Source organism: Pseudophryne corroboree, chromosome 4 (assembly GCF_028390025.1).
Source record: "Pseudophryne corroboree isolate aPseCor3 chromosome 4, aPseCor3.hap2, whole genome shotgun sequence".
NCBI lineage: Eukaryota > Metazoa > Chordata > Amphibia > Anura > Myobatrachidae > Pseudophryne > Pseudophryne corroboree.
The window spans coordinates 194,129,999-194,155,959 of record NC_086447.1 but is presented as its reverse complement, the minus strand read 5'-3'; the positions used below and the strand labels follow the sequence as shown (position 1 = coordinate 194,155,959).

The window sequence follows — 25,961 nt, the reverse complement described above, 5'->3', positions numbered from 1 at the left end:
CATGGCGAGCGCAGCGGTACACTTTATATGGTGTCCATGTTGACTTATGTCGACATACACACAAAAACCATCAAAAACTGCATGTCGGTATTTTGACCTGTCGGCATTTTACATGTCGGTATTTTGACCTTGTCGGTATTATAAATGTCGGTATTTTGTCCATGTCGGGATTTTGACCCCTGTCGGGATTTTGACCATCGGTCAATTGGTGTCGGGATTTTGAACGTCTGGATTTTGATTGGAGGTATTTCATACCGATCCCGGTAAGTGCAAGCAGCAGGCAGCCCTGTCTTTTACAGTACTGTCCTATGTTTTAGACTTTGGACAGAAGTACTCAGTATATTAGGGAATATTACAAATAGGTGTACCTGCTAGCTGAGTTCTGGAGAGTAAATGTCACAAATATGCAGATCTCCAAATGTAAGAAGTAATCTTTTTTGCTACAATATGTTGTAAAAAGAGATTATTACGGTTGAATGGAAAACTAGAGCTTCACTCCATAAAATAATGGCTTGATAGACTTATTTCTTCATGGCAATGGAAGATGTTTCACTGTTGCCCCTAATATAGATTTCTCTTCAACTTGCTTTTATTGGTTTGAATTTAAGGAATTCATAAAGTACAAGACATATATAAATGAATCATGACATTGTCATTATAACTTTAGATATGAGACTGGGACCATTGCCTGGAAAGATAATAGGCAGATTTAGGGCACACATCTAGCTATATTCCCACTTGCTTTACCACCATTAATAATAAATGTCTCAAGATATATAATTATATATATCCTGTATAATAGCCCAGATCTGTGACTCTGTGCCTGTGTGCATAACGCTGGGAGTGGCTAGGAGCTCTCATTGGGTTAGCAGCAGGTCTATCACACCCAGTCCATAGCTGATTGGGCAAGAAACGCCTCCCATACACATTAGATCCAATGGGAGGCTCTGCCTTTGGCTGCTGTGTGTTCCCAGAGAAGGATTAACAATGGGGCTGATGGAGCTGCAGCTCCAGGTCCACACCCCAAAATAGGCCCACTGCATCTGCAGCATCATACCCTCCAACAATTTACACATAAAAATCGCTACAAATTCGAAAAAGTGTTGTGGCCACGCCCCTTTTCCTATACTTTCAATGAAAGTTTGGAGCCCCAGAAATCGGTACAGACCATAAAAAAAGGTACTGTACCTGCCAAAAAGGTACAGCTGGAGGGTATGCCACTGCATCTGCAGCAAGTCTCTGCGCTGTAGATAGGGGGGGGGAATTATTTTACTGCTCTCTGAGCCCCAGAGCCTCCTCTGTGCATGATGTCACAGAAGTGCCTCCCCACCACAGCCACGCCCAGATCCCCAGAGGCTCTGACTCCGCAACACAGCACCTGGGCTGCCGGCCTGGAAGCCCCAAGATGGCTAATGTAACAGATAGAGTAGGTGATATCACAGAGGATAATGTCTGGACGCTGAATCAATGTAAAAGGTGACTGTGCTGTGCAGTGCAGTGGGTCTGCAGTGTCACTGACACTGCACAGCACTCTCACCTTTTACATTGATTCAGCGAGTCAGTCAGTTCTGCCAGCCAGTCACTATTGTTAGTGCTGGTGTCCCAACGTGTCGCTTTACAGGAAAGTAGACACACTAAATAAACTACAGCTTCCAGCAGCCCTTAGCGCCGAGCGCCGAAGCATTCCGGTGCTAAGGGCTGCTCTTCCCTTTAATGCGGTGCGTTGGGACACCGGCGCTAACAATAGTGACTGGCTGCTTGGCTGCTGTGCGAGTCTCCGGGAGAGCCACTGCCGAAGGGAGAACAGCAGCCTAGCTGCTTCCAGGAGGAGAAGCAGGAGAAGCATTTCCCGCCCCTCCCCCACTCGCAGTACCTCCCGGCCCAATCTGCAGCACCCCCACAGCCCTCCTCCTCTACCTGCGGTGGCTCCGGACCCCCTCCCCACCTGCAGCACCCCTGCACCTGCGCCTCCTCTACCCACGGCAGCCCTGCAACCGCTTCTCCCCCACCCGCGGCACCCCAGGACCCCATCCTCGTCTCCCCAGCACCCGCCACTCCCCCAAACACAGCACCCACTAGGTGATGCATCAGGCCCTGCGTGCACTGTTCACACCGTTGCAAGGGTCTACGACCCCTTAACCATTGCACGCCCTTTGTCCGTGCAATATTCAACCACTCACACAATTATGATTGGAGGTAATACTACATATAATAAAAATATTGCACGCCACAAGGGCGTGCAAGAGTTAAGGGGGCGTAGCCCCTTACGACGTTGTGAAGAGCGCCTGTAGGGCGCAATGAATCACCTAGTATTAAGATATATGTGCAGAGATTATCATTACATAAGTGAAACAAATTTATTAGATGTAACCCCTTTCTTTTCCCGCTTCCCTTCCTACTTTGCCATCCAATATCCGTTTTTAAATGTTACATTTTAAATAAGAAAAATACACCAAGTGAGCAACTGAAAAGAAGTTAATTGTGAAAATGCACTTTATATGCTGGCGATCACATAAAAAAAATGTTAACGTGGCTTTAAAGTGAGGAACATTCCTGCTGTTTCCCTGCATTCTGCAAGAAAACCTATTCTTAATATTTTCTACAACTGAGCAATAGCCATATGTTTGTCCCATGCAATATTACATTCTTTTATTTTATGAAGCCTCACTACAACCGCTTTTGATTATTCCATAGGTCTGCATCCTTTCTGTAAAGATAGAGAGACAGTGTCAGGATGAGAGAGAAGGAGAGAGACAGAGTGAGGGAGAGAGAGTGTCATAGAGGGAGAGAGAGTGTCAGGGAAAGACAGTGTCAGGGAGAGAGGAGAGAGAGCGAGTGTGTCAGGAAGAGAGTGAGGGAGACAGAGACAGTGTCATCACAGATAGAGAGAGAGAGAGAGAGAGAGAGAGAGAGTGTGTCAGGGAGAGACAAAAGAGAAAGAGAGAAGCAAGAGAGAGAGAGTGCCATGGAGAGGGAGGAGAGAGAGAGATAGAGGGAGGGGGAGTGAGTACTACATGAGTCCAACAGAGGTCTCTCATGGAGGCGGGCACTTCCCGGCATTAGGCCCCGCCTCCTAAATGCCCGCAAATCGCAGCACTCGGGGCCAAGTAGGTAGCCCCCCCACACACACACACACACACTGCATCCTTCGGGTGGCTGCAGCCTTGGGGGGAATGGTGTGGGATTGGGGTTTTATGCCATCGGCGGCCACGTGAAGAGGAGCTACGGCATTCTGTGCCTGGGTGCAGGGGTAGCAACGGGCCCTTGAAGCAGCCTGGGTCCCATAGCAGCTGATTTTTGTCTGCCCCAAATTCAGTTGAAATAATGAATTCTAACACTTTGGGTATACAATTAACTTTCATAATGCATCAAACCTTTGGGAATCAGTAAACTGTAGGGATACAGTAAACTTTAGATGAACGCATTGTAGAACACAATAAAAAAAAAAAAATTTTGCTCGATTTAGAGCAACGTGGTGGTTGACTAGTACACTTTGACTGCTCAGTATGGATTAGCATTAACAAATTGATTTTGGTAGCTTCCTATGTTGGTGACTTGTGCACTCAGTTCAGAGAGCTTGCAGGCAGATTTGTTTGGCTATTTCAGTAATTAAGTACCTATATTTTCTCAACTATTATGATGTTATTTACTTAAGTATGTAACTTTGGTGGCGTGTTTTCATGCACCAGATTGGATATGGTTAAGGTAAACATAAATCTGCCAGGCAGCAGATACAAATACTGTTAGTAAATCCCGCCTACACACACACACTCCCTTTCCCCCTTCCTCACTGGCAAGGAATACCAACGATTCACAGAATATAGTTTCTGTAATTCAGATGATAGTGAAGAGAATGTACTGTATAATAATTAACCTAGAGCGCATAAAACTCATTAATCAATAATAATCCTCACAAGTTACCTTTGTGTGGAATCTATTGTTTGGAATCTTTATGTACCCAAAGTTTATGACTTCCTGAAATTCTACTGTATGGACGGCCAACAGTGACAACTGAAGGATAGAAAGAAACGTATTAATGAAAACCCCACAAAAACATCAAATCATTACATACGTTAAAATGACTACCATATCTGTTTTATGGAATAGAACAAAGTTCAACTACTGTATATTTACTCTTACATTTTATTAATTAGAAAATATATGTAGGATTTTTTTTTTTAGTGCAAGTCATGGTAATAAAGCATGACAAGTGACGAACGTAATAAATATAAGTCTTTCTAGCCATTGTTGTAACTAGAATCTTGTATACTTCCATAACTGAAGCAAATTCTTAAGACGTTTTGCATTATACTATATATTGGCTGGTCATAAGAACCTATACTACATTACTATTTCTAGGCTTCCACAAGTGCTAGAGCTGGATTTTTGTTTGTAAGAGAATGACCCCTCTTTTTCCATATTCCACCATTTCCTTCCTCATTTCATTGTGTAGCAGTGCTCTTACAAGTGACTTTGGCAGTCAGCGCTTTCTAATCATGTCTGTGGGCCTAATTCAGGGCCTGAATCAGACCTGATCGCTGCTGTGCGTTTTCGCTTAGCGGTCAATTATCAAACTACTGCGTATGCACTGCAATGTGCAGGCGCATCATGAAACCGCAACAGGATGGTGCAAAAATTTAGATTGCACAGGCATTCGCAGGGGGATTGACAGGAAGAGGACATGTGTGGGTGGTAACTGCCCGTTTTCTGGAAGTGTCTGGAAAAACGCAGGCATTCCCAAGTGTTTTCAGGGAGAGTGTGTGACGTCAGGTCCGGCCCTGATCAACCTCTCATTTCTTCGCACTGGAGGAGTAAATATTGAGCTACGCACAGACTGCACACACTGCACAGAATGGGAAAAACATTTGATGGCAAGTGGGATGCTAACGGTTTTGCAGCTGACTGAGGGGAATTTTCGCACAGCGTACACATGCGATCATACACTTGCATGTGGCGAATTTTCACGCCCCCATACCTCCCAACTGTCCCAATTTTCGTGGGACAGTCCCATTTTTGGGGGACTGTCCCGCTGTCCCACCCGCGGGCCGCAGTGTCCCGCGGTTGGGGGGGCAGTTGGGAGGCTCCTGCACTCGCTGCTCTGCTTTGCAGAGCAGCGGTGAATAGATGCTGTGCGCATGCGCACAGCGTCTATTCAGTGCAAACAGTGGGAGAGAGGGCATGCCAGCAGCTAACAGAGCGCTGGGCATGCCCCCTCGGTGATGAAAATGGGGCGTGGCTCGCGAGTGTGGGTCCTCCTGTGAAGCCAATCCCCCTTTTGATAGGTTACGCCCCTTTTCGGGAGCGTGGGAGGGACAAAGTTGGGAGGTATGCTCCCCCTGGGCGGCCACTATCTGATCTATGGACAGTGTAATTTGCAGCACAGCGATTAGGTCTGAATTAGGCCCTCAGACCCGATCGTTGCAATGGCAGCGATCGCAGCCTGAAGCCCTTTGTGTAGTGCGCACATGCAGCGGCTGCACTGCATGTGCACACACAGTGAGATGCGAAAGCATCTCCCTGCGGAGATCGCCTCTGCCTAATTGACAGGCAGAGGCGGTCTCGGGGCGGGAGGGTGCGTGCCAGCGGCGTTTCAGTGCTGCTGGGGGGGCGCGATTCCGGAGAATGCAGGTGTATCCGGACCTTTGCTAGGGTGGGCCAAGGCAGCTACATGACATCACACGCAGCCGCTGTAACCCAAAACAAGCTGCATAGACAGGGAGCTCCTCACCGGGTGCGAAAGCATCGCCACCTCTGTGGGTGGGTAGTGCTTGACATCCGTGGTGGACTAGCCCTGTGCTGGGCGTCCACCCGCATGTCAGAGATTCTGATCGTAGATGTGCTAATTTTAGCACATCTACGATCAGCTCTGAATTAGTCCCTGTGTACACTATATGTAGAATGGATTATAGTTTCACTATTCTCAAATTTGCCCAGACGGGTTCTTAAAGTAATGGTAGGATCTTTAACATGTCCCCTATAATAGCTATCCTCATCTGTGGTCACCAGGGCACCCAGTCAACTGGAGGCCCCAAGACAAGTTGCGCCAACTACTGGTTAAAGGTTTATGGGGCTGCTAGCAGTTGGCTACTTGTGCCAAAAGTTGTCAGTGAGCTCATGGACTAACTTGGTCCAGGGTCCAGGATGTCCAGCTCATTCTGAGATTTGTTTACCCTTTGATCTGCCCAAGCTTCCCCACACGGCCCAGAGCCAACCATCCAAGAGAAGCCTGCTGAAGCATACTATAATGGAAAAGGTGAGCTGCCAGCCAGTCCCTAGATCATCAGTCATCCAGTCCAACTGGGAAAAGTTATCTAAATCTGGTTCTACTGAAGGTACACACTCCTGTTGGGCTAGTTTGGGATCATCACAGTCGGATGGTCAAGCCTATGCAGACCTGCCAAAACGCAGGACATTGGATCCAGTCACTGGCTAACTGGCAGCGCATGTCTCAGTGATGGGAAACCCTCTACCGGCACATAACGCTGCCTTGAGCAGGATAGAGCTAAACATAAGTCTAGTATCTTCACAGTACAGCATACAACCTTATCACCGAGTAGATTGAAAAATTACCTTTTTCTCTTTCCACATATTTGAACTTTCTGTATATCAGTTTTACAGAGAAGAGAACCCATACTTGTACTAGTAAAAGTGAAAAGAAAAATGTTAGATAGAGCTTACTTGGAAAAGAGCTGTGCCTAATGCAGTAGGGGTCATTTACAGTGCAAAAATGCCATATAAATGTCACTTGCTGCTAGTTTTGCATGAGCTCACGAGCAGACACAAGATTTTATTTTGTGGGCTGAGAAGATACATTTATGGGAATGTTCGCTGTTTAGCTGGGCTTCATATTACTTTTTACTCCTTGAAAAAGGAGATGAAGCTAACAAGGACTGTACTTTCCTTGGTACACTTTATATGGGAAAGTAAGGTTCAGACAATGTAATAACATTAAACCTGACAAAAGGGGCACATTAATAAATGTCATTTCTATGCTCTGTTACTCCCATGTTTGAGTTCAGGCATAAAGTAGGCTAAAGTGAGCTGTATTTTAGAACAAAGACTACATTTATTAGTGGTATTGAACTGATATATTTCCAGTCGGACCTGTAAAAGTGAATGCAGATTGATTTTTCAGGGGGCAGTTCCCCAAACTTTATAATTCATCAGTGACATGAATGCTTGTTTCAAAGGATCCTTATCTGTGGTGTCTAGTGATGCTGCTCAGTAACAAAGGTCACATATATTTCACAATCATACACTGTATTTGAACAATACAAACTGCAACATTTTGTCCTTCCTCCCTCTATTTTTTTTTTTTTTGGGGGGGGGGGGGGGTTAAGTTGTTATACAGTAGAAATAACTAATGCAGTAACTGGGAATATAATCAAATCTACAACACATGAAGCAGTTTGTATAGTTACAGTACCTCCACCAAAGATTACAATATCCGCAATACATAAAACAACAATTCTAACAAGCATAATCACCAACTCTACACATAGCCTCAGGTGGTATTCAGTATGCCGGCTGTTGGGATCCTGGCACTCAGTATACCAGCGCCGGAATCCCGACACCCGGCATACCGACAACTATTCTCCCTCTTGGGGGTCCACGACCCCCCTGGAGGGAGAATAAATAGCGTCACACCGCCATGCCCGCAGCGTGGCGAGAGCAGCGAGCCAGCAAGGCGCTCATTTGTGCTCGCCCAGCTGTCGGTATGCCAGTGGTCAGGATCCCGGCGCCGGTATGCTGGCCGCCGAGATCCCAGCCGACGGCATACCATACTACACCTCATAGCCTCATTACCATGCAAAACATACAAACATTCCACCTAACTTATATTAACTCTATGAAAACATCATTTTCTGAAGAATAAAACAAAAAAATTAAAATAAATTAAATGCAAGTTAATCAAACTTAAGTGTAGATAGGCATAATTTTATGAAATGTTGATTAAAAAAAAGACTAAAGGGGGGTATGTACGTAGTGATTTTTACTTAATTTTTAAGCAATCTGACTAGATTGCTTAGAAATGAAGCACAGATCTCTCCGTGTGTATGCTCCATAGCGATAGTGATGCATAGCCCCGTGCATCGCTATTGCCAGTTCTAGATTGGCCGAGTGTGAAGCGAGCATCCCCCCTCCCCCTCGCTCAGCACACATTGTGCTGTTTCCTGAGCGGTGGGAGAGATGTATGCTGAGCGTTTTGTGATAGATCACTCAGCACACATCTCCCCATGTGTACCCCCCTTTACAGTTTATTTTTTATTATCATAAACTACTGCTAATGCATATTTGGGAATAGTGAGGAAATTGGAAATGTATCTGACTTGTGATATCATTATATTTTGCAGTAACAGTATATTATCATAAATATTTACAGAACGAAATACCCACTATTGTGAAATAAGGAAATCTGATTTCATTGGTTACTGTTAGATTTCATAGTAGTTGAATATTATTAATTTTTAATTTACAGTAGGAATTAACGGTCAATATAGAATTTAGAATTCCTAGGTGAATTGGAGCATATTATCATGTACGGTATATATAAATTAAAGTTGGAAGAGTACCGCTTAATGCAGAATATGGAAATTAGTACAGTACGGATTAGGGCAGTACGGATGGTGTAATGGTTAGCATTACTGCCTCACAGCACTGAGGTCATGGGTTCGATTCCCACCATGGCCCTAACTGTGTGGAGTTTGTATATTCTCCCCGTACTTGCGTGGGTTTCCTCCGGGTACTCCGGTTTCCTCCCACAATCCAAAAATATACTGGTAGGTTAATTGGCTCCCAATAAAAAAAATTAAACACTAGCGTGAATGTGTCTGTGTACATGTGGTAGGGAATATAGATTGTAAGCTCCACTGGGGCAGGGACTGATGTGAATGGGCAAATATTCTCTGTACAGCGCTGCGGAATATGTGTGCGCTATATAAATAACTGGTAATAAATAAATAAATTAGAATTACTAGGTGAATTGGAGCATATTATCATGTCCAGTATATATAAGTTTCAGCAGGAAGTACCGCTTAATGTAGAATATGGAAAATAGAATGCCCAGGTGAACTGGAGCATATTATCATGTATATATAGGTTACAGTAGGAAGTACCGCGCTTAATGTAGAATATGGAAATTAGAATTCCCAGGTGAATTGGAGCATATTATCATGTTCAGTATATATAAGTTACAGTAGGAAGTAACGCTTAATGAAGAATATGGAAAATAGAATGCCCAGGTGAACTGGAGCATATTATCATGTATATTTAAGTTAGAGTAGGAAGTACCGCGCTTCATGTAGAATATGGAAATTAGAATTCCCAGGTGAATTGGAGCATATTATCATGTTCAGTATATATAAGTTACAGTAGGAAGTAACGCTTAATGAAGAATATGGAAAATAGAATGCCCAGGTGAACTGGAGCATATTATCATGTATATTTAAGTTACAGTAGGAAGTACCGCGCTTCATGTAGAATATGGAAATTAGAATTCCCAGGTGAGTAGGAGCATATTATTAAGTATACATATAAGTTACAGTAAGAAGTACTGCTTAATGTAACATATGGAAATTAGAATTCCCAGGTGAGCATATTATTGGGACGGTATCGGTATCCCAGCAGTTAGGATGCCAGCAGTCAGAATACTGATAGCGGCATCCCATTGTGCAGAATTCCAACATCTGCTAGGTGAGTATTCTAACCCTACCTCCCTGCCCCCCTAACGCTCCCTACCCGCAGCCTAACCTTAACCCTCCCAACTCGGTGTTTAAACCTCCCTTCACACAGCCTAACCCTAACCCTCCCCTCATAGCGCATAACCCTAACCCTCCCTTTTTGTGCCTAATCTTAACACTCCCTCTAGTGCCTAAATGTAAACCTCCCACCCCCTGCTGCCTAACCCTAACCCTCCCTCAGCTTCGGTTTTCTGACTAGTGTTGGGATTCTTGTGTCAGTATTCCTAGTGCAGGCATCCTGAACTCCAGTATGCAGACCGGATCCCATATTATTATGTATATAAGTTACAATAGGAAGTACCACTTAATGTAGAATATGGAAGCATAATATCATGTGTATATAAGTTACAGTAGGGAGTACCGTTAGGTGAGTTGGAGCATATTATCATGTTCATATAAATTACAGAAGGGACCAGTGGCGGATTTTACCTATGGACCGCAGGACTTTACCCAGGTCTGCAGCCTCCCCCCTACCCCAGTTAAATTCTGATACCCCTCTCAGTGTCCATGACTGCACTGGCTTCATTGTGACTGGCAATGATTTACATTGGAAGTCCTACCTGTCAATCACAGACACACAAGGCAGTCCCATTGGGAGGTGTTTCCTCCCTCCGAGACTGCCAGACCAGGCTGCGATTAGCAGAGAAAGCAAGAGAAACATATTTTTCGGGTGCACACTGGAACCTGAATAAAGTGTTAAAATGTTTTAACTTTTATTGATATGTATTAAAATATTCCAATAAAGTTGGTGAAATATAAAAAAAATTGTGTGATAGAAAAACAAATATATGACTAAAGTTATTAAAATCACCGGCTGTTGTTTTTTTTTTTTTTTGTTGAGAACCTTATTATAATTATAAAGGCTGAATTGCCTATACTGTCTGTGCTCAATTATGATACAATAGTATCATCCTACATGTCAACCTTATTCAATTCGCAACAAATTAAATTATATGTTGCTGTGTTACTATATTGCTGCTTTACCCAAATGCTTTTTCTCTGCTTGTAATATACTATTATGGTTCCATACCACAAGTAGGTGCCATTTATAGGTAATATTTGTTATTCCCAGGGATTTTTTTTATCCCCACACCCCTTCTTTGAATGTATATAAAGATTGCTATTTTTGTCTAATACATAGGCTTTTTGACAATAAGCTAGTATCGGTGACAATTATGTCTTTTCCATTGGGGGAGTTTTTCCATATACCTCCTTAAGGGAAAACTTATCACCGCTATGACCCACAATGTATTGATCTGGCGTTGTTCACTATAAGCTTATAATATAGACTTTAATGTTACTTTTCATGCATTTATTTAAACAGGTGTTTTGAAAGTATTATAGTTTATATTCATGGCACATTTCAAGGGTATGTCCCCTTCTTGTAATTTTCACCCCCTGGGATTGTTGGTGAAAAACAGCCCCCCAGTATTCTTATTTTTATTTATTTATATTCATATTTATATTCATACTGGGGCTTTCGGTCTGTCACCCTGTATAGGAGGTAGTAGATTGCAGCTGTAGACAAGGAGATTGTTAATAGTATTTTTCAAAAGCTGCCTCTCATCAGCGGCTTGAATCAACCTCACGGTGGGCCTAATTCAGACCTGTTCGCTCACTAGGGTTTTTTTTGCTGTCCTGCATTCGCATAGTCACCACCCATAGGGGAGTGTATTTTCGCTCTGCAAGTGTGCGAACGCATGTGTAGCAGCGTTGTACAAACAGATTTTGTGCAGTCTCTTGAGTAGCCCACGACTTACTCAGCCGCTGCGATCACATCAGCCTGTCCGGGACCGGAATTGACTTCAGGAACCCTCCCTGCAAACGCTTGGAAACACCTGCATTCTTCCAACCACTCCCAGAAAACGGTCAGTTGACACCCACAAATGGCTCCTTCCTGTCAATCTCCTTGCGAGAGCCCGTGCGAATGGATTCTTCGCACACATCCATCGTTAAGCGTCGATCCGCTTTGTACCTGTGCGGCGTGCCTGCGCATTGCGATGCATACACATGCGCAGTTTAGACCTGATCGCAGGCTGTACAAAAACGCAGTCTAGCAATCAGGTCTTAATTAGGCCCAGTGTCTCTCCCAGCCCCCTATTGCTGATGCGGCACACGTGGGAGCTGCAGCAGCCAAGCTCTCTGCGCTTCTGTCTACATCTCCCGTCTGTGGCTAAGGTGGAAAAGCCGCTGACAGCTCCGGAGATAAAACAGAGACAGTGGCCGCACTAGATGTTGATTATTCTATATTGTAGGACATGCATCACATATTATATTGCACCATTCAGTTCACAATTTATTATAACAGCCGGTGAATTTAATAGTTTTATTCACATACTTGTGTTTTCACATACTTTATTTTTCTATCACACTATTTTTTTATATTTATTTGGAATATTTTAATACATATCAATAAAAGTTAAAACATTTTAACACTTTATTCAGGTTCCAGTGTGCACCCGAAAAATATGTTTCTCTTGCTTTCTCTTTTTTTCTTATGTTTAAAACTGTTGGTCTTTTGATTTGAAACACAAGAGTAGCACCTAAGGAGAATTACACACATAATAATTGGTGTATTTTCAGAAAGAATGAGACGTGTGTAGTAATAGGAGCCAAGTATTTGAATACCAAATAAAATAAGCTCTTAATGTTACTGGTGTGGGATTGATTCAGTTTTCATGCGATTAGCAGAGAGCGGTCATCAGCCATCCTGGTTTCTATGGGCTGCAGCCGATGCAGCCCATAGAAGAAATGAGTCTGTGCATGTGCAGTCATACCACGGTATCTACACAAACCCTGGCACCTGCTGGATCCATTGCACAGGTGCCGGGACCCAGGGCTGGCAGCTGGCTGTCTCCACTCCATGCATGGGGGCTACCCTACTAAATGCAGGTAGGAGCCGGCGCTGGGAGGTTAGGGGAGTTGGAGCATATTATCATGTGTATATGTTACATTAGGAAGCATCACTTAATGTAGCATTATCATGTATTTCTCATACGTCCTAGAGGATGCTGGGGTCACCATAGAACCATGTGGTATAGATGGGATCCGCAGGACACATGGGCACTTTAAGACTTTGAAAGGGTGTGAACTGGCTCCTCCCTCTATGCCCCTCCTCCAGACTCCAGTTTTAGAATTGTGCCCAGTGAGACTGGACGCACTACAGGGAGCTCTACTGAGTTTCTCCGAAAAATACTTTTTGTTAGGCTTTTTATGTTCAGGGGGGCTGCTGGCAACAGTCTCCCTGCTTCGTGGGACTTAGGGGAGAGAAGTATGACCCACTTCCAGTGAGTTCAAGGGCTCTGCTTCTGGCTACAGGACACCATTAGCTCCTGAGGGTGCTGATCGCTAGGTACGCCTAGATGCTCACTCCCGCAGCCGGCCGTCACCCCCTTACAGAGCCAGAAGTCAGAAGACAGGTGAGTAACGAAGAAAAGAAGACTTCTTCTTCAGTGACGGCATTTTCTGAGGTACCGCGCAGCGGGCAGACGCTGCGCGCCAAGCTCCCACACACAGCACTACAGGGTGCAGGGTGCGGGCGGGGGGGGGGGGGGGGGGCGCACCTTGGGCAGCTAAAAATCATCCTCATTATTACACTGGCAAGAGGGGACATTAGTGCCTCGGCACTGTCCTAACCCCCGCCAGTATAAATATTAGAAAAAGCGGGAGAAGCGCGCCATTAAGGGGGCGGAGCTTCTTCCTCACAGCTCACGGCGCCATTTCCTCTCCACAAGCTGCAGAGGCACTGGTCCTCCTCACACTGACAAGAACCAGGGGTGCAAAACGGGGGGGAGGCATATCAATTGGTGCAATATATGTGATAGAAAAAGCGCTATAGGTCTGAGGCAATTTATTGGTGATTTTAGACCCGTTGTTTTAGTGCTGGTTTGTGAGCTGGCAAATCCCCTCTGTGTCTCGCTGACAGACTTTACTGTGGGTCTCTCCAATATATGCCTGGTGTGTCTGTGGGTGTATGGTGCACGTGTGTCGACATGTCTGAGGCTGAAGGCTCTTCCCAGGAGGAGGCTGTATTAGGAACACAAACGGCTGCGGGGGTAACCCTGTCGGCACAGCCGACACCTGATTGGGTAAATGTGTTGAACGCCTTAAATGCTGATGTGGCCCTTATTAGTAAGAGGCTAGATAAGTCTGAGTCTCAGACCCAGGCATGGAAGAAATCTGTGGAAGATACAGTATGTTATTGCAAAGTCAGGTCCCCTCAGGGTCACAGAAACGTGCGTTGGCCCAGTGGACAGACACTGCTACCGACACGGACTCTGATTCCAGTATCGACTATAGCGATTCCAGATTAGATCCAAAATTGGCAAAAAGCATTCGGTACATGATTATGGCGGTTAAAGAGGTATTAAATATCACTGAGGACCCGGCTGTCCCTGATAAAGGGTCTGCATGTATAAGGAAAAGAAACCTGAGATAACATTTCCTCCCTCTCATGAACTGAACACGCTGTTTGAAAAGTCTGGGAAGGTCCAGACAAAAAGTTTCAGATTCCCAAGAGAATTACGGTAACTTATCCATTTCCCTCAGCGGATAGGGAAAAGTGGGAGTCACCCCCCACTGTAGACAAGGCCCTGTCACGTTTGTCTAAAAAGGTGACTCTCCTGTCACCTGACGTGGCGGCCCTTAAGGATCCTGCGGATCGTAAACAAGAAACCACGTTAAAGTCCATTTATGCGACCACAGGTACGCTACTCAGACCTGTCATTGCGTCTGCGTGGGTAAGTAGTGCTATCGAAAAGTGGGCAGACAACTTGTCTTCTGAAATAGATACCCTAGATAGGGATAGCATCCTCTTGACGCTGGGTTATATCAAGGACGCTGCAGCATACCTTAAGGTAAGTTGCGAGAGATATTTGTCTTTTGGCATCAAAGGCCAATGCCATGGCAGTCTCAGCCAGGAGAGCGTTGTGGATTCAACAATGGAATGCTGATGCGGATTCCAAGAAAAGTATGGAATCTCTACCATATAAAGGTAAGGCCTTGTTTGGTGACGGCCTTGATGATTTGGTATCAACAGCTGCCGCGGGTAAGTCATCTTTCTTGCCTTATGTTTCTCCACAACAAAAGAAAACGCACCACTATCAGATGCAGTCCTTTCGGCCCAATAAATACAGAAAGGGCCGAGGTTCTTCCTTCCTTGCTACTAGAGGAAGGGGAAGAGTCAGGAGCCTTGTCAGGCTCCCAGGAGCAGAAGTCCTCCCAGGCTTCTGCCAATTCCACCGCATGACATTGGGGCTCCTATGCGGGAGTCCGCACCGGTGGGGGCATGTCTAAAACTCTTCAGTCAGTTTTGGGTTCGTTCGGACCTAGACCCATGGGTATTACAAATAGTTTCCCATGGGTTCGAGCTGGAGTTTCAAGACGTTCCCTCTCGCCGTTTTTTCAATTCGGCCTTACCAGCTTCTCTTCCGGACAGGGAGGTAGTTTGCGACGCAATACAAAAGTTGTGTCACAATCAAGTTATCATCAGGGTTCCCCCATCAAAACAGGGAGCCTGTTTGTTGTCCTGAAGCCGGACGGCTCGGTCAGACCAATCCTAAACCTGAAATCCCTAAACGTCTACCTAAAGATATTCAAATTCAAGATGGAGTCTCTACGAGCGGTGATCTCCAGTCTGGAGGTAGGGGATTTTATGGTGTCGGTGAACATAAAAGATGCCTACTTACATGTTCCCATTTATCCTCCGCATCAGGCTTACCTGAGGTTTGCAATTCAGGATTGTCATTACCAATTTCAAACATTGCCGTTTGGTCTGTCCACGGCTCCGAGGATTTTTACCAAAGTGATGGCGGAGATGATGGTTCTTCTTCGCAAGGAAGGAGTCACGATTATCCCATACTTGGACGATCTACTGATAAAGGTGAGATCCAGGGACCAGTTGGTACAAAACGTTTCACTCTCCCTGACAGTTCTTCAGCAACATGGTTGGCTCCTAAACTTGCAAAAATCACAGTTAATTCCGACAATGCGGTTGTCGTTTTTGGGAATGATATTGGACACAGAACTACAGAGAGTATTTCTTCCAGTGGAAAAGGCTCTGGAACTTCAGAGTCTGGTCAAACAAATTCTGACACCAGCAAGAGTGTCAATCCATCAATGCATTCGGTTGCTGGGGAAGATGGTTGCGGCCCACAAGGCCATTCAGTTTGGCAGGTTCCATGCCAGAGTTTTCCAGTGGGACCTGTTGGACAAGTGGTCCGGGTCCCACCTACACATGCACCGAAGGATAACCCTGTCTTCCAAGACCAGGGTCTCACTCCTGTGGTGGCTGCACAGCTCTCACCTCCTAGAGAGGCGCAGGTTCGGGATACAGGACTGGATCCTAGTGATCACGGATGGTCAAGTCAGGAAACTTGTCTACACATAAATGTTCTGGAGTTAAAGGCCATTTACAACGCCCTTCTGCAAGCGGAACATCTTCTTCGAGATCTGCCTGTACTGATCCAGTCGAACAATGTAACAGCAGTAGCGTACATAAACCATCAGGGCGGAATGAAAAGCAGAGCGGCGATGGCAGAGCCACAAGGATTTTCCGCTGGGTGGAAAAACATACAAGTGCTCTGTCAGCGATATTCATTCCAGGAGTGGACAACTGGGAAGCAGACTTCCTCAGCTGACACGATCTCCATCCAGTAGAGTGGGGCCTCCCCCAAGAAGTCTTCGCAGAGGTGACAAGTCGTTGGGGAGTTCCTCAAACAGACATGATGGCATCTTGTCTCAACAAGAAGCTTCAGAGATATTGTTCCAGGTCAAGGGACCCTCAAGCAATTGCAGTGGATGCTCTGGTGACACCGTGGGTGTTTCAGTCGGTGTATGTATTCCCTCCACTTCCTCTCATCCCAAAAGTTCTAAAGATCATAAGAAGAACAAAGGTTCAAGCAATCTTCATTGTCCCAGCCTGGCCAAGGAGGGCTTGGTATCCAGATCTTCGCGAATTACTCATAGGAGATCCCTAGCCTCTTCCTCTGCATGAGGACCTGTTACAACAGGGGCCGTGCGTGTATCAGGACTTACCTTGACTGCATTTGACGGCATGGCGGTTGAGCACAAAATCCTAGCCCGTAAGGGTATCCCCAGTGAAGTCATTCCCACACTTATTCAGGCCAGAAAAGGGGTAACGTCTAAACATTACCACCGTATTTGGAGAAAATATGTTTCTTGGTGTGAATCCAAGGGGGTTCCTACGGAAGAGTTTCGCCTAGGACGTTTTCTCCATTTCTAACAAGCAGGTGTGGATGCGGGCCTAAAATTGGGCTTAGTTAAGGTACAGATTTCAGCCTTATCGGTTTTCTTTCAGAAACAATTGGCCTCCCTTCCAGAAGTTCAGACTTTTGTGAAAGGCGTGTTGCACATCCAACCTCCATTTGTGCCTCCAGTGGCACCATGGGATCTTAATGTGGTGTTACAGTTCCTTCAATCACATTGATTTGAACCTTTACGGAAGGTGGAGTTGAAATTCCTCACTTGGAAAGTGGTCATCCTGTTGGCCTTGGCATCGGCAAGGCGGGTGTCTGAGTTAGCGGCCTTGTCTCACAAGAGCTCTTATTTGATCTTCCATGAAGATAGAGCTAAATTGAGGACACATCAGCAATTTTTATTGAAGGTGGTTTCCTCTTTCCACATAAACCAACCTATTGTGGTACCTGTGGCTACTGACGCCTTCTCTGAGTCAAAATCTCTGGATGTGGTCAGAGCTTTGAAGATTTATGTCGCCAGAACGGCTCAGATTAGGAAAACAGAGGCTCTATTTGTCCTCTATGCTCCCAACAAGGTTGGGTGTCCTGCTTCCAAGCAGACCATTGCACGCTGGATCTGTAACACGATTCAGCATGCTCATTCCATGGCTGGATTGCTGTTACCGGAGTCGGTGAAGGCCCAATCTACTAGAAAGGTGGGCTCATCCGGGGCGGCTGCCGGGGGGGGTCTCGGCATTGCAACTTTGCCGAGCGGCTACTTGGTTGGGGTCAAACACATTTGCAAAGTTCTACAAGTTTGACACCTTAGCTGATGTCATCCGCACTCTCCCGCCCGTTCTGGAGCTTTGGTATAACCCCATGGTTCTATGGTGACCCCAGCATCCTCTAGGACATATGAGAAAATAGGAATTTAATACCTACCGGTAAATCCTTTTCTCTTAGTCTGTAGAGGATGCTGGGCGCCCGTCCCAGTGCGTACTGTATCTGCAGTTATTAGTTGTGGTTACACACGTTTTGTTACGTTTATTGCAGGCATGTTGCTGCAATTGTTCATGCCGTTGGCTTGTGTTCTGTTGAATGCCACATTGTGCTGCATGCTTGAGGTGTGAGCTGGTATGAATCTCACCTTAGTTTAACAATAAATCCTTTCCTCGAAATGTCCGTCTCCCTGGGCACAGTTCCTATAACTGGAGTCTGGAGGAGGGGCATAGAGGGAGGAGCCAGTTCACACCCTTTCAAAGTCTTAAAGTGCCCATGTCTCCTGCGGATCCCGTCTATACCCCATGGTTCTATGGTGACCCCAGCATCCTCTACGGACTAAGAGAAAAGGATTTACCGGTAGGTATTAAAATCCTATTATATAACTTACAGTAAGGAGTACCGTTAGGAGACTTAGAGCATATTATCATGTGTATATTCTGTAAGTTACAGTAGGGAGTATGGTTAGGAGAGTTGGAGCATATTATCACGTGTATATAAGTTAGAGAGTATCATTATGTGAGTTGGAGCATATTATCATGTATATATAAGTTACAGTAAAAAGTACATAGTCTGAAAACCTGTAATCCAGAATTCTAACATTCTGATTCTATACACACAGGACTCTCCTGCTTAGTGGCAGTATCGTGGTACGCAGCCACAATCACGCAACAGTTTTTTAATCCTCTCTATGGTGGAATAAAGTAAGTTTTGTTTAACTTTTTTGTTTTACAGAAAAAACTTTTTTATTATTATGTTTATGCAGCAAGGGTTATCATAATTGAGAATTTTCTAAACAAGATAACAAGTAAAAAATATATTTATTATTATTATTATTATTATTATTATTATTTATTTATTTATGTATTATTATATCCACAGATTGTTGATTGTTTTTATGTATCGGATGTAGTGCCATCTACAAATATACTCCCAGCTCTAATATAACATATACACCTGGTTCAGTGCATTAATATATAGATATACTCAGCTGGCAGGAGACGCATTACTATTACAAGTAGATAAGCATTTTATTTTGGAACCTGACCCATATGTCGGTGCAGCACTGTGTACACCTAGACTAGTGCCATTAGGAAGCTCATATATAAAAGTAAAGGTGTGTATTGTATAAGTGTATTCCTTTGCCTTTCCCCCAGTCTCACATACCGTGGTTACCTGCTGTGGTACATTAATATCGCATTCTGTCTGCCTCAGGTATGAGCTTGGCTCTGCGCTGTATATTGGATGGGCTGCATCTCTGCTGGCCATACTCGGGGGCTCATTTCTGTGTTGTTCATTCAAGAAAAAGAAAAAAACTGCTAAAAAAGGGTATGTATATATAACTATTACCTATACCAGTGGTTCTCAAACCCTTTTGAGTCCCAGTGCCCTAGCGTATCAGAAATTGTTTCACGGCACCCCTAGGCCTGAAGTGAAAAATTCAGAAAATATTAAATTAAGTGAATGGTGTTTGTATGTCATCTTAGGCTCCATTATGTAGTGAGAGACAGGATTAGCTTGTTATAGTCTACATATTTATGATGGGAAGCCACAAGCCCTGGTTTTTCCTGTTACTTGGCCATAAATAATGTGAACTGAACCTAACAAAGTACCCCTGCAAGTGCCCTGAAGCACCCAGGGGTGCCACAGTTGGGAACCACTGACATATACACATCTTCTATATGCCTATATCAAGGGAGTGGCACGGGTAGAAGCATATTAAAATCCATCTCAGTCCCTCTGCCCATGGGAGGTGGATGGCTGACAAGCATGTGTGTGCACAAACTGTATTATATGGTTTCGTGCCAGAACAAGTATTTAAATATTAAATTTGATATTTGTATGTGTGACATCCCCAATAAAGGTGATGATAAGGTGATGTATCATCACCAGAGTCGGACTGGCCCACAAGGGTACAGGGGAACCCCCTGTGGGCCCTACTGCCCCGGGGCACCAACCTTTCCTCTAGAGATCAGGTTGTGCACTTGAATTATATATTGTGCATTCATACCTCCCAACATTCCTAGCAGGAGAAGAGAGACATCTGCGCGGCAAAGCCGCACACGATTTGTAAAAGGGGGCATGGCCAGATGAAAAGGGGTGTGGCTTTGCAGGAGTGCCTCGACCGCGAGTCACGCCCACCCCCCCTTCCCCGTTTTCGTCACTGAGGGGGCATGCCCAGCGTTCTCTGAGCTACTGGCATGCCCCCTCTCTCTCTGTCACCTGTGAATATACGCTGTACGCTGCTCTGCTAAGCAGGGCAGCAAGAGACAGAGCCTCCCAACTCCCCCCCCCCCCGCCACTGTGGGACACTGCAGCCCGCGGATGGGTCAGTCCCTAAAAAACGTGACTGTCCTGCGAAAATCGGGACAGATGGCAGGTATGTGCATTTGTTGCATTATACATTTATTACATTATACTGTACTTCACAAGACTATGGTGTATTTTCTACAGAGCATTTCTGTTATTAATCTGGTACATTATCATGCATGCACTAGCAGTATTTACTATGTATATTATAAAGGGGCTCAGGCCATGCACTCACTAATGGTTAGCAAAGGATGTAAGCATGGGCCCGTGCCACTGCATTCCCCCGGTGGGCCCTTCATACCCCAATCCGACACTGATCATCACCTATACAGATTTTGATTATATTATATATCTCTGTATTAGCATTAACTGTACAGGGCTTATCCAGTTCTGTAAAAGATGCAGTCAGCTGCCAGTGCAACGTCTGACAGTAGTAGCTGACTGACCTCGTGTCGTCTCGTGTCCAAGCAGCTGCTGCATGCAGTACAAACCTTCACACATTTACAGTTGGCAGCGCTGTTCCCTGCAATCTCTTCCTCAGTCCCAGCAGTGTAGGCAACCACAATTATTATTATGCTTTATTTATATGCTGCCATAAGGGGGCTGCAGCACCTTATACAGTACAATGAGGAAATAAATCTAAGTAATTATTATATTATTCTATATGTTGTGCAGTGATCTGTGCTGTGTAACCATTATATGAATGTAAGAACAGCATTGGCTCTATTAGGAATAACTTATACTACAGTAGAATGTTATATCTCATTCTTCATCACAAGGCACATGCAGAGCATAGCAGCAGTATTATAACAGTCATTTCCTTGCTTACTTCAGCACATCTCATCTTCTCTTCCGAGCCAGCACATTCTAATATTGTAGTCAAGCTGATGTCAGTGTATATTACACATTTATTACCTTCATGTAGATGGTTTCTAGCAATGCCTTTGACACTTTTAATATGTTTCGTGCTTGCCTCCACTTTAATCAGTATTTCACATATCCTTTAAATACCTGCAGGGCTAGATGTGTATATAAAATATTGCAGAGGTCAGATTAAATGATTATTCTGCCTGTGTGGGGTGATACTCAGATCTAGTCACACTTTATCCTCCCAGACTATCAGAATGAGTAATCAGACAAGTGGGCAGGACGTGTTTCCAGTAACTCATGAGATATGTTGTGCTACAGGTGATTCCTTTTTATGGCCAAAGGAATCTAAAGAACAAAGACAAATGCAGAACAGAGAAGTAGAAATTGGCTGCAAAAGTGGACTGGTGGGGATGAAGTTATGTGACTGGTGGCCTCACAATACCAACGGCTACATCCCGTACCCCCTAAATCCCAACAGTAGGCATTGCGACGAGCAGTGTCTATACCCACTCGTGGGGAGAGCAGCGTTGCACTTCCCCCCCTACATTCTGCTGCCGGGATTACCCGCGCTGGCAACGCATTCCCCACCCCACTGGTGTAGTATACATGGACACTACAGAGTCAGTGCTGGTGAAGTACAGATGGGCATTACAGAGGCAGTGCACTGGTGTAGTACAGCTGGGCATTGCAGAGGCAGGCACTGGTGTAGTACAGATGGGCATTACAGAGGCAGTGCACTGGTGTAGTACAGATGGGCATTACAAAGGCAGTGCACTGGTAAAGTACAGATGGGCATTACAGGAGCAGTGCACTGGTGTAGTACAGACGGATATTACAAAGGCAGTGCACTGGTGTAGTACAGATGGGCATTACAGAGGCAGTTCACTGGTGTGGTACAGATGGGCATTACAGAGGCAGTGCACTGGTGTGGTATAGATGGACATTACAGAGGCAATGCACTGGTGTAGTACAGATGGTCATTACAGAGGCAGTGCACTGGTGTAGTACAGAGTGGCATTACAGAGGCAGTGCACTGGTGAAGTTCAGATGGCATTACAGGGGCAGTGCACTAGTGTGGTACAAATGAGTGTTACAGAGGCAGTGCACTGGTGTGGTACAAATAGGCATTACAAAGGCAGTGCACTGGTGTAGTAAAGATGGACATTACAGAGGCAGTGCACTGGTGTAGTACAGATGGGCATTACAGAGGAAGTGCACTGGTGTAGTAAAGATGGGCATTACAGAGGCAGTGCACAGTTGTGGTACAGATGGGCATTACAGAGGCAGTTCACTGGTGTGGTACAGATGGAAATTACAGAGGCAGTGCACTAGTGTGGTACACATGGGTATTAGATGCAGTGCACTGGTGTGGTACAGACAGACATTAAAGAGGCAGTGCACTGGTGTAATACAGATGGGCAGTACAGAGAAGGTGCACTGGTGTGGTACCGATGGACATTACAGAGGCAGTGCACTGGTGTAATACAGATGGGCAGTACAGAGGCAGTGCACTGGTGTAGTAAAGACGGACATTACGGAGGCAGTGCACTGGTGTAGTACGGATGGGCGATACAGAGGAAGTGTACTGGTGTAGTAAGATGGGCATTACAGAGGCAGTGCACTGGTGTAGTACAGATGGGCATTACAGAGGCAGTGCACTTGTGTAGTACAGATGGGCATTACTGAAGCAGTGCACTGGTGTATTAAAGATGGACATTACAGAGGCAGTGCACTGGTGTAGTACGGATGGGCATTACAAAGGCAGTGCACTGGTGTAGTACAGATGGGCATTACAGAGGCAGTGCACTGGTGAAGTTCAGGTGGGCATTACAGAGAAAGTGCACTGGTGTGGTACAGATGAGTGTTACAGAGACAGTGCAATGGTGTGGTACAGACGGACATTACAGAGGCAGGCACTGGTGTAGTACAGATGGGCATTACAGAGGCAGTGCACTGGTGTAGTACAGATGGGCATTACAAAGGCAGTGCACTGGTAAAGTACAGATGGGCATTACAGAGGCAGTGCACTGGTGTAGTACAGACGGATATTACAGAGGCAGTGCACTGGTTTAGTAAAGAAGTTCATTACAAAGGCAGTGCACTGGTGTAGTACAGATGGGCATTACAGAGGCAGTTCACTGGTGTGGTACAGATGGGCATTACAGAGGCAGTGCACTGGTGTGGTACAGATGGACATTACAGAGGCAATGCACTGGTGTAGTACAGATGGTCATTACAGAGGCAGTGCACTGGTGTAGTACAGAGGGGCATTACAGAGGCAGTGCACTGGTGAAGTTCAGATGGCATTACAGAGGCAGTGCACTAGTGTGGTACAAATTAATGTTACAGAGGCAGTGCACTGGTGTGATACAGATGGGCATTACAAAGGCAGTGCACTGGTGTAGTAAAGATGGACATTACAGAGGCAGTACACTGGTGTAGTACAGTTGGGCATTACAGAGGAAGTGCACTGGTGTAGTAAAGATGGGCATTACAGAGGCAGTGCACAGTTGTGGTACAGATGGGCATTACAGAGGCAGTTCACTGGTGTGGTACAGATGGAAATTACAGAGGCAGTGCACTAGTGTGGTACACATGGGCATTAGATGCAGTGCACTGGTGTGGTACAGATGGACATTACAGAGGCAGTGCACTGGTGTAATACAGATGGGCAGTACAGAGGCAGTGCACTGGTGTGGTACAGATGGACATTACAGAGGCAGTGCACTGGTGTAATACAGATGGGCAGTACAGAGGGAGTGCACTGGTGTGGTACAGATGGACATTACAGAGGCAGTGCACTGGTGTAATACAGATGGGCAGTACAGAGGCAGTGCATTGGTGTGGTACAGATGGACATTACAGAGGCAGTGCACTGGTGTAATACAGATGGACATTACAGAGGCAGTGCACTGGTGTAATACAGATGGACAGTACAGGGGGAGTGCACTGGAGTGGTACAGATGGACATTACAGAGGCAGTGCACTGATGTAATACAGATGGGCAGTACAGAGGCAGTGCATTGGTGTGGTACAGATGGACATTACAGAGGCAGTGCACTGGTGTGGTACAGATGGACATTACAGAGGCAGTGCACTGGTGTAATACAGATGGGCAGTACAGAGGCAGTGCACTGGTGTGGTGCAGACAGACACATGACAAAACTAGGCTCATTTCTGAAAGCAGAATATTGCTGAGGAGTGGAGTAAAGGGCATATCTTTTATTATGTCATGCACATTTTGCAGACTTAGCGTCATACTATATTTGCTGGTGCTGGCACAGACATAGAAATAGTCATAAGAAGGGCACCAAGACTGATTAAGACACAATGGAGCCATAAGTAAGGTAATGGTTTGGTGCTTATTTTACCACTCCATTTATCAAAAAGAATAAAAACTACAGAAAAAAATTACATCAAAATAGACTAATCTGGGCCCCTCTGTGCACACTGAGCCTTAAATTAAATTCTTTGTTGTCTAATGGATGTTACTGTTCTGACCGAACAATGTAAATAATAAAAATGGAGGTGGGGCATTAGAGGTATGCCTAGGGGCAGTCTGACACCTAACTCCGCCCACTGGGTTGTTCTATTTTTTGCACTTCATACATGACACACATCAATAATCTATGGGGATTTCTTCATGTATAAATTATGTGTCATTACAGGTATGTACACACAGATACAGTATATAACTGACACGTGCTCTTTTCTTTCAGAGCCTACAAATACAACTACCCAACTCCTGACAGTGAGTTCACCCAGTACAAAGAGAGGAAAGACAGTGCTTCCGCCTCGGCTTCCAGGGCCTATGTGTAACTCGGACTTGACTGCAAAACCCCACATTTAATAATTTTTTACCTTTTAACATTTTGTTAAGTATGTTGGCAATGAGAATCTGTTCTATATACAGAGAACAGAAAAATAAGGGTTAATGTCCATGAACAGCTCAGAATATGTTAGAATTTCGTTTTGTACTGTCTGTGTATGTAACACAATGTACCATATTGGGAACCAGTAAAACATTGCAAATTATGTTGGTTTAATAACATATGCTCCAGATTATTGCTTCCATTTAGAGTTTGCACTTTATTGAGAAACTGAAATCTTTAGCCGAGATTCTGAACAGGTTGGGTTTTATGCTTGAAAGCAGGAGGAAGATACATGTTAAAATTATTAACTGACAGGTGCCGCAGATAGCGACCCTGCATTGCGGTGCTCTGTGCCACGGCACATGTTGCACCGACCTAGTTACGACCTGATGTAAGGATTGCGAAGGCACCTCTTTTACCCGCTATGGCAGGCATTCCCAACCACGGTCCTCAAGGCACACCAACAGTGCAGGTTTTAGTGATATCCAGGCTGCAGCACAGGTGACTTAATTAGTAGCTGAGCTATTTTGATTTAACAATCTGTGCTGCAGCCTGGATATCAATAAAACCTGTACTGTTGGTGTGCCTTGAGGACCGTGGTTGGGAATGCCTGCGCTATGGGGACAGTGATAGGTGGGGAGTTTGATTGGGTAGGTAGACCTAGTGAACTATAACACAGGTGTCCTAAGGCCAGCTCAGGGAGGACAGAAACCTCTCCTGGAACAGATGGACAAATGGGTACGTGATGCTCAACCATGCCCAAAATGTAATGCATAGTGGGGGAGTGGCACGCAAAAAATCCATAATCCCTCCTCCCAATAATGATGGTTCAGCCCATCAAATGGGGTTCAGCTGCATCTACTGTATGTTCAGTATACTACAGTTACTTATGAAATTTACTGACGATAATAAACATCACCCAAGATATGTGACTCAAGACTCAGTAATTAGATTTAAAAAAAATAATGAGTCCA

The 25,961-nt window shown here is 45.1% G+C and overlaps 1 protein-coding gene and 1 long non-coding RNA gene across 3 annotated transcripts in view; one reads left to right on the top strand and one right to left on the bottom strand.

The window, feature by feature from the left end:
- Positions 1–6,639, bottom strand: part of LOC134909162 (uncharacterized) — a 62,827-nt gene extending 56,188 nt beyond the window's left edge. Inside the window, exons 1-2 of the long non-coding RNA XR_010175861.1 lie at positions 6,571–6,639; positions 3,922–4,011 (exon numbers count right to left, since the gene is read on the bottom strand). This is a non-coding gene — a long non-coding RNA (uncharacterized LOC134909162). The remainder of the gene's footprint in view (positions 1–3,921; positions 4,012–6,570) is intronic.
- LOC134909161 (claudin-1-like) overlaps positions 1–25,164 on the top strand; it is a 111,815-nt gene extending 86,651 nt beyond the window's left edge. For both annotated transcript variants that reach the window (XM_063915690.1, XM_063915689.1), the window contains exons 4-6: positions 18,558–18,639; positions 19,151–19,264; positions 24,835–25,164. In XM_063915690.1, the coding sequence (XP_063771760.1) occupies positions 18,558–18,639; positions 19,151–19,264; positions 24,835–24,934 (296 nt within the window). In that variant the 3' untranslated portion in view covers positions 24,935–25,164. The remainder of the gene's footprint in view (positions 1–18,557; positions 18,640–19,150; positions 19,265–24,834) is intronic.
- The last annotated feature ends 797 nt before the right edge of the window (positions 25,165–25,961 follow it).